The 8875-nt window shown below is 49.1% G+C and overlaps 1 protein-coding gene across 1 annotated transcript in view; it reads left to right on the top strand.

Annotated features, from left to right (window-relative positions):
- The window catches only part of Clstn3 (calsyntenin 3), a 32993-nt gene that overhangs the window by 11145 nt on the left and 12973 nt on the right, over nucleotides 1-8875 (top strand). The window contains exons 9-12 of the mRNA XM_055609400.1: nucleotides 1523-1685; nucleotides 2245-2301; nucleotides 3130-3287; nucleotides 3445-3593. Of these exons, the coding sequence (XP_055465375.1) occupies nucleotides 1523-1685; nucleotides 2245-2301; nucleotides 3130-3287; nucleotides 3445-3593 (527 nt within the window). The remainder of the gene's footprint in view (nucleotides 1-1522; nucleotides 1686-2244; nucleotides 2302-3129; nucleotides 3288-3444; nucleotides 3594-8875) is intronic.

Genomic DNA, 8875 nt, shown 5'->3' with positions numbered 1-8875 from the left:
TCATCATCATCATCATCATCATCATCATCATCATCATCATCATCATCTGGGGTTAGAGCTCAGCTGGCAGAGTATAGAGTCCCACATAGAAACCCACAGCTGTTAATTTTGTTTGGCTCTGAGATGAGAGTTGGTAGTTTGGGTGTGGAGGATGGGATATAAGGGAGACTGGGATAAAAGCTCTAGGTTCAATGTCCAGTACCACATAAAACCAGGTGTCAGTACCCGCCTGAGGCAGGAGGATCAGAAGTTCAAGGTCATGGTGAGACTGAGGCAACTTGAGAGCTGGGCTCAAAAAATCCAAACCATCAGGCATGATGGCTCATGGCTCACACCTTTAATCTCAACTCTCCAGCAGCAGAGGCAGGTGGATCTTGGTGAGTTTGAGCAAAGCTACTGATCAGCGTCTACAAAGTGAGTTCTAGAACAGCCAGGGCCACACAGAAAGATCCTGTCCAAAGCCAGCCAGCCAACCAGCCAGCCAGCAAGCAAACAAATCCAAACCCAACCAACCAAAGCAGAAATAAAAGGTCAGAAGAAGACCGGACCAGGGTGGGCTTAGAGGTAGAGTGCTTGCTGGAAACTCAAAGCCTTAGGTTCTATCTCCAGTACAGAGAAGAAAAGAGGCGTGTAAGTCAGCAGAGGGAACTGTGGGGACTATTCACAGAAAGGGCCTGGGGACTCACTGATATGTGACCGTGGAGCCGGAGAGTCGCACGCAGCTTGGCTCTGAGCTGACAGCACCTGTTGGTGGTTTAGGTTGAGGGTGTGGCTGTGGGGGTGGTGGAGCTGGAAAGCATAATGGTGACTGTCTGTGCCTGTTAGATTTGAGATGGCCGTGGAACATCTGAATGGAAGGCTCGGAATAGGGGGAGAGCTCTGGGCTGGACAAAGCGGTATTAATCAGTGTAAATGTGGAGTCTGAGCCCCCGTGAACCAGGGTAGTCCTAGGAAGACGGTGCAGAGCGGGGAGGGGAGAGGGCCTGAGCTGAGCCTTGAGGGCTCCCTGGGACGTTGGTAAGGCAGAGACCTCCATTCCTTCCCTGGCACATTCCTCCTCCATTTTAATGACTCCAGGAGAAACAGCAGAGGTAAACGGTTGATGTCGCAGAGGTTTCTGATGGGTTAGAAACCACCCTGGAAATCATGATGCCACCCATTTTTTATTTATAAACATCGCTGGAAAAATTCATTTACAACGTAGTTTGGGTTATTACTATTGTTGAGACAGGAGTTTGTGGTGTTGCCCAGGCTAACCTGGACTCAAGTGATCCTCCCGCCTCATCCTCTTGCGTCACTGGACTTCAGGCATACTCCTGTGGCTAGCTCTGCTTCTAGTTTTACATGTTTCTGTGGCTCTGCTTCTAGTTTTACATGTTTCTGTGGCTCCTGGAGTTTTCTGTACTAGGTTGCTTGTCCTGTAGATTTTGGACAAGGTTCTCCAGGACATGGAGTACGGCTGGGACTAGTTCCTCAAAGAGCATGTAACTGAGGGGCTCTCACCCTCGCTTTGCACTCCCAGGTATGTGACGACGAATGGCACCACTATGCCCTGAATCTTGAGTTCCCCACGGTCACGCTCTATACCGATGGTATCTCCTTCGACCCTGCTCTCATCCATGACAATGGTCTCATCCACCCACCCAGGAGGGAACCTGCGCTCATGATTGGGGCCTGCTGGACTGGTGGGTCCTCTGACCTTCTCAGTAACGACTCAGTGGCTCTAGGGCTGTGAGGGGAGGTGGTCAGGTGAGACGCAAGGGTGGCCTGCCCCTCTGCGGAGGCTGTCCCCTGTATCTCCGTACAGCTAGGCAGGTGACTCTGCCCTGACAGATCTCTGCTGGAGGAGACCTCCACTTCCGGTGCCCCCTCCCCATTGTGTAGGCCAGCAGCTTAAGCTTGGTGGAATTCCTACCCCCAAATCTATAGTAACTCCAGCCAGCTCCCAACTTTGTTCCCTCAAGGAGATGATGATGTCCACAGCCTCTCCCTAGCAGGAGGATGGGAATCCTTCAGAGGACTGTTAGTCCTTCCATTTGCGTAGCCATCTTACCAGAGTCCTGTTTCCGCTGCAATAGAATAATCTATAACAGAGGCCCGCAAGACTGGGGGATGGCATGACAGGGTTGGGAATCTGCTCAGAGCCTGCAAATCCTACACAGCATATGAGGACCTAGGAGAATTACAGGATTTCTTGTCACAGCCCTCAGCTCACTGCCACTTTTTCCCCCCCTTGGTTTGCAGAAGAGAAGAACAAAGAGAAGGAAAAAGGAGGAGAAAACAGTACAGACACAACCTCAGGTACACTGTGCATAAGAATTGGAGACCAGAGTTCTAATCTCAACTGTCTTACATGTGCTTCTGTCTCTTTCTGCCCCAATGCAGCCTTTCCAGTTCCTGCTTCACAGGCCAGCATGGCACAGTCTCTAAGCCATATCAAGGCAGAGCATCCTCAGAGCAGGAAGGCTGGGCATAGCTTGGCTGGATTCTGGGTGGTTCTTTTCTTTTCTTTTCTTTTCTTTTCTTTTCTTTTCTTTTCTTTTCTTTTCTTTTCTTTTCTTTTCTTTTCTTTTCTTTCTCTCTTTCTTCTTCTTCTTTTTCTGCTGAAAGAATATGGTAACATTTCTCTTGCTGACTATCTACATGGCAGAAAGCAGGTGGCAGGAGTCTAGGCATCTATGAAGCTCATACACAATCATCCTGGTCCCCCCACATGTCCCTGGGAAGATGTCTCCCTCTTACACTCTGGACCCTCACTGCCTCTTGGGTCCTAAGGTTCCTCCTCTTCACTGTGGTTTCCTCCTCCCTCCTCTCAGAACGTTTTACTTGTCCACTCTTCTTCCCTTCCTGCTCTCCTCCTCTTTTTCCTCACTGTGTTTTCCTTCCTCCCCTTTTCACTTTTCTTCCTCCTGTGTGTGGTGCTGGGGGATGGAACGCAGAGCCTCACATACGCTAGGCAAAACTTCTGTCCTGCCTTTCGCCTCCTCTGTCTTCTCCACCCCGCCCTCTCATCCCCATTTCTGTCGGTTCTTCCTTTCCCCTTCCTGTCAGCCCCATCCTCGGCCCACCTCTCCTCGGCTCCTCTTTTCTCTTCTCACCACCTGGCCTGCCCCTGTGTTCCTGCCCTAGGAGACCCCTTGCTGATCCACCACTACTTCCACGGCTACCTGGCTGGTTTCAGCGTGCGCTCAGGTCGCCTGGAGAGCCGTGAGGTCATCGAGTGCCTCTATGCATGTCGGGAGGGGCTGGACTATAGGGATTTCGAGAGCCTAGGCAAAGGCATGAAGGTATAGTCCCTTCCTCTCCCTCTCTCTCCCGGCATGCCCCTCCCCCCCCCCCCCCCCCCCGGCTCCCCCCCCCCCCCCCCCACCCCTCTACCCTTCCGTACCTCTCCTCCCCTGCCTCCCTGTCTTGCTCTCAGCTATGTCTGTGTCTGGGACCCAGGTCCACGTGAACCCCTCGCAGTCCCTGCTCACCCTGGAGGGGGATGATGTGGAGACCTTCAACCATGCCCTCCAGCATGTGGCTTACATGAACACCCTGCGCTTTGCCACACCCGGCGTCAGGCCCCTGCGCCTCACCACCGCTGTCAAGTGAGTGTTGGGTGGGCGGGGCTGATCCTAGAGCAGCGCCAGTGTCGCTTGTCGCTCTTGAGAGGTCACTAGAGCTAGCCTTACCCGTTTCACGTCTGTCTCTGAGTCCTGAGAGAGGACAGTCGGCCTGTTGATGGTCGTGTTGGTAGAAGAGCTTGGCCCGGAATCAGGTTTCCTGGTCCCTTACTCTCTGCGAAGCTGTGTTGCCAGGGTTTGAGGGTTTTGACCTTCTCTGTGCTGTATAAAGAGGGACAGAGAAGATTGGAAGCTTGGGGAACCTGACATTAATTCTAACTCACCCTTGGGCAAATGGAGAGCTCTGCTTGTTTTGCCTGTTTTAATCTTACTTCACCAAGTTCTTGAAAAATGAATATGATGAACCCAGGCTACCATTAGATCCCAGGCCAAATCCGGCTGTCTGTCTGTCTATTCTGGAGAGATTTAGTGGAACACAGCCCTGCCAGTTGGCTTTCTCTGCTGTTCATGGCTGTTTTTATAGGCTGCAGGCTGGTGGGTAGCTGGGACAGAGACTGCCTACTTCCAGAAGAGAGAGGGCGTATTTCCTAGCTGGTCCTTTACAGGAAAAGTTTGCCGAATTTTGTATTCTAATGGGATGATTTCTGAGGTCTTCAGTAGAAAAATTGTGGATGAGTTCAAGGTTTAAGTCTATTAGATATTTTAAAATACAGCTCGAGGGATAATAGAGCCCGACCAGTGGAACTTTTACAAACTAAATGCTACAGTCCATAGCAAATGCTGGCCGGGAGTGCCTGTTCTGCAGGAGTTACTGGCTCCTCAGGGAAGGCGAGTTCACTCCTCTCTGTAGGGCGGTTTTAGGTGACACTGCCATCTAGTGGGCAGATCACACAATTTAGGAGTCAGATTTCCTGTGTTCTCCCTCTCTGCTTCAGTTTCTCTGTAAATTCCCTGAAGCAATGTGACTTCAGATATCCTGGGAGAGGGACCCTGCGCCCTGTAGAAACTGGGCACAATTATCAGGCTTCAGTAAAACCTGCAGAAGGGGGCTGCTGGGCCATCGTGGGGTTACACTGAGGAGTTGAAGGCCATAGGCTGTTGAGCATCACGTGGACACAGATCCGAGCTGTATGCACCCTGCTATGTACTAGCCGCTATGTACTTTTCCTTTGTAAAAAATTATTTTTATGTATGTGGGTATTTTGCCCGCCTGCATGTCTGCATACCATCTTTTTGCAGGGCTGGCAGTGGCCAGAAGAGGGCATTAGATCCTTAGGATCTAATTTCAGCCTGTCTTGAGGTGCCATGTGGGTGCTGTGAATTGAACCTGGGGCCTCTGGAAGAGCAGCCAATGCTCTTAACTGCCGAACCATCTCTCCAGCTCCCTAGTCAGAATTCTTACGGAACCAAGGAGCTGCCTCACTCCTTCCATGTACTTAGGGGCTACATCAGAGAAGAGGATTGTGTTTCGGCCAAGGGTGGAACTCTGGCAGGGGCATCCCATAGGGGTTTGTGTCAATGTCTTTGCTCACTGTTCATCTGAATCCCTCCTACCTCCTTCAGACCTAGACTAGAGCTTGCTAAGGACCTGGAAACTGACCTTGGTCGTGTCAGAAGAGGGAAAGCGCATTGACATTTAAAAACAATTAGTCTTTCTTTCTTCTTCCTCTCCAGGGTCTCATGTAATCCGTGCTGGCCTCAAGCTCACTATATAATTGAGGATGGCCTTGGGCTCTCTCCTTTACTTCCCGAGTGCTGTGATTATAGGCACACACTATCATATCAGTTTATGTGGTGTTGGGGATCATGGCTGTTGTACATGCTTAGCAAGCATCTTTCCAATTCAAGCTAATAAGACCCGGCCCATATTTTCCTATGGCCTACTATGTGGTTGGTCCACCTTAGTGGACTTGTGTGTGTGTGAGAGAGAGAGAGAGAGAGAGAGAGAGAGAGAGAGAGAGAGAGAACAACTTACAGCAGAAAAAGCCTATCAGTTCCTGTCCTTTCCTTTGTGTGGCTTTCCCAGCTTCTCAGTGTTTGGATTTTTGATTATTTAAAGCTAGGTTTATGCAACTATTGGTCAACACTTAAGTGCAAGTTGCCCCCTTTGTCAGCACTAGGTCCTTCTGCATACCAGGCAGGTACTCTCTCACTGAGCTATATCCCTGGCTCTATTTTCACATTTTGAGACACAGGGTCTTATTAAGTTTACGAAGATGTCTGTGAGCTTGTTATGTATCTCAGGCAGGCCTTGAACTCGGGGTCCTCCTCTCTCAACCTCTCTAGGAGCTGAAATGATAGATCTGTACCACCAGGACTGGAAAAATTAAATGATTTAAACTTGTAAAAGATGTATTTCTTGTAAAGCCTGCCTAATCAACATTAGCTCTTGGAGAAATGGAAAGCTGTCTCTTTCTCTAGCTTTGCCCCCTCTCTGTGGTTCTTGCCTTTATACCTATGTGCTGCAGCCTCTACCTAGGTCTCTGAGTTCCTCAACCCAGATGAGCCAGTGCTGAAATAACTGACTTTAAATAACCCATACCCAAAGGGCTGGTGCTCCAAACCTCTTTTCTAATGGCATCTCCGACCTTGACGTCACCCAGGCTCAAGTCATCTGTGGCTCCTCTCAGCCTCTGTCCTTCATGCTCCATTAATTGTCAAATCACACGGGGCTCCTCCATAAGCTTGGCCATCTGAGACTTAACTCTTTAACTCAATCCCTCATGACTTTACCCTGCCCTATTGCCTTACCTTCCCAACCAGTTGATTTAGCTCTGCTTCATCCCTATCCAAGACTATTTTTTGTTTTGCTTTTTTTTTTTTTTTCTTTTCCCTTCCTGATTTTGCCAGGTGGTAAAGGCTAGCCTTGAACTTGATATTTTCCTGTTGCAGCCTCCAAAGCACTGGAATTTTAGGTATACACGATCATGCCTGGCTCAGAACAGATGCTCTTCTAATGAAAAAAGACACCGTGAGGTCTGTTTGCCATGAAACTGTAAACCGAGCTGTAATCACTGGCTCAAAGGTCTCAGCTACTGCTACCTGCCAGCGGTTACTGCCTCTCGCTCTGTATGCTTCATTGTCGCTCTAACATCCTCCTGTGCAAAGTCCTCCACTCTTTCAAAGCTACCTCAACTGCAAATTTTCCTAGTTCTTCCTACCTTCCTTGAAAAAAAAAAAAACAAAAACAAACAAACAAACAAAAAAAACAAAAAACAACTCTATTACTATCCTGCCCAGAGAGAATTTCTCCTTGTTCCGAATCCTCACTTTTATTTTTCCATTTTTTTTTTTTCTGACTTATTCTGGGGTGATCATATTTGCCCACAGTGTGAGGTTTGTGTGCCTTTCAGAATCTCTGCAACAGGTCATTCATTTGGCTTTTGGGGCCGGTACAGCCTTCTGTTCCTGTTTGAATCCCCTAAAATACTAGTGCAGCCTGGGTCTGCTGTTGTGTGTGCCCCGGTCCCAGGCAGCTGAGGTCATATGTAGATTATGACAGGCTCTTTCTGGGGGATCTGAGCCCTTCACACCTGCTGAGGGCACGGCTTTTTTTATTAGCTCCAGCAGTCAACCTCGGCGTACTCAGTAACATCAGTGATTACGGTCCTCTCACCCAAATCATCGAAATCACAGATCTGTCATAGAGATCAGAGTTCCCAACCCTTCACGACTACAGCCCCTTTGTCAAGACTGGCTGTTCAGGAAGAATGAATCAGCCTTTTATTTCTTTGTGGATGTTTTGAGACAGGGTCTTACCTTGTAGCTCAGGCTGTCCTTAAGCTCAGTGAAGTCTGCCGGATCCAGATTTGTGAGGGCTGGGATCACAGGCATTGGTCACAATGCCTCGCTTTAGTCTGTTTTGTGTTACTGTAATAGAATAGCTGAGACTGGGTAGTTTTGAAGGAACAGAGATTTAATATTCTTATAGTTTTAGAGGCTAGGAAGTGTAAGATTGGTGGCCAGCATCTGGCTAGGGATGCTGGATCATCTTCTGATGGAACAGCTGAGAGGCTGGAGGGAGGGAAGAAGGGAGGAGAGGAGGGAAAGAAGGGGGAGGGAAGGAGGAGAGTAAGGGATCTGAGAGGAAAAACTTGACCGTGAGAGAGAAGGAGCAGTCAGGCTCAAACCTTCTCTCTTCCAATTGGTGCTAATCGCCGAGGCTGCATCACACACCAGCCTTAGGTTCCACCTGCTCCACACATATCTAGACCCTCACAATTCATGTTCTTCTCACACAAAAACTACATCCTTTCCATCCTGACAAGTCTCAAAAAAAAAACAAAAAAACCCCAAAGCCTTGAGTGTTTTCAAATTAGATCCAGGTGATAAGTGGGGGCTGAGATGCCCTGAGGCAAATTCCTCCTTGTTTGTGAGCTGTTGCAACTGAACATCTTAGCTGCTTCCCAAATACAATGAAAGGAGCAACGCAGGTTAGATTCCGGAAGGGAGAAGCATGAAGGAAAAAGGGAAAGCTTCCTCCAAGCACATCCCCAGGTGGTCAGGGTTGGCCACACCTCACCCTGCAGCCCAAGCTGGCCTTGAACTCGTGACCTTCCTGCTTCAGCCTCTTGAGTGCTCAGGCTATAAGTGTGCCTCACGGTACCCATCTGACAGTACCTCTTTTCTTCTTTTTATTTTTGTGTATGCACGCACACACCTGTTTGCGTGTACACACGAGTGGAGGCCGGAGATCAACGCCAGGCGACTTTCTTAATCACTCTCCACCTTATCCCTTGGGACAGGTCCTCTCACCGAAGTGTGCCGATTTGGCTAGACTGGGTAGTGAGTCAGTGCGAGGCATCCTCCTTTCTCTGCCTCCCCCAGCACTTTGGGTCCAGGCATGCACCATGCCTGGCTTTCATTGGTGCTGGGGATCTGAACTCATGACCGGTGCTGGGGGTCTGAACTTGGGTCTTCATGCTGGCATGGTAAGTACTTTAGTGGCCGAACTGCCTCCCTAGCTGTGCTGGTGATTTCACATCTTTAGATTTTAGAATAATGATTTAGAGACATACCTCAGTCGGTAGAAAGGGCTTGCCCTGGATTTGAGTTCTGGTACAACATGAATTGGGTGTGATGGTGCATGACTTATAATCCTAGCCCTCAGAAGGTAGAGGTAGGAGGATCCGCAGTTCAAAGTTATCCTTGGCTACACAGTGAGTTTGCAGCCACCCTGCGGCTACATGAGGCCCCCCCTCAAAAAGCAAAGCAAAGCAAAGCAAAGCAAAGCAAAGCAAAGCAAAGCAAAGCAAAGCAAAGCAAAGCAAAGCAAAGCAAAGCAAAGCAAAGCAAAGCAAAGCAAA

The sequence above is a fragment of the Psammomys obesus genome, unplaced genomic scaffold, assembly GCF_907164565.1.
Source record: "Psammomys obesus unplaced genomic scaffold, mPsaObe1.curated_primary_1811, whole genome shotgun sequence".
Taxonomy (NCBI): Eukaryota; Metazoa; Chordata; class Mammalia; order Rodentia; family Muridae; genus Psammomys; species Psammomys obesus.
Note: the sequence above shows the minus strand (reverse complement) of the source record. Positions and strands in the feature narration are given on the sequence as shown.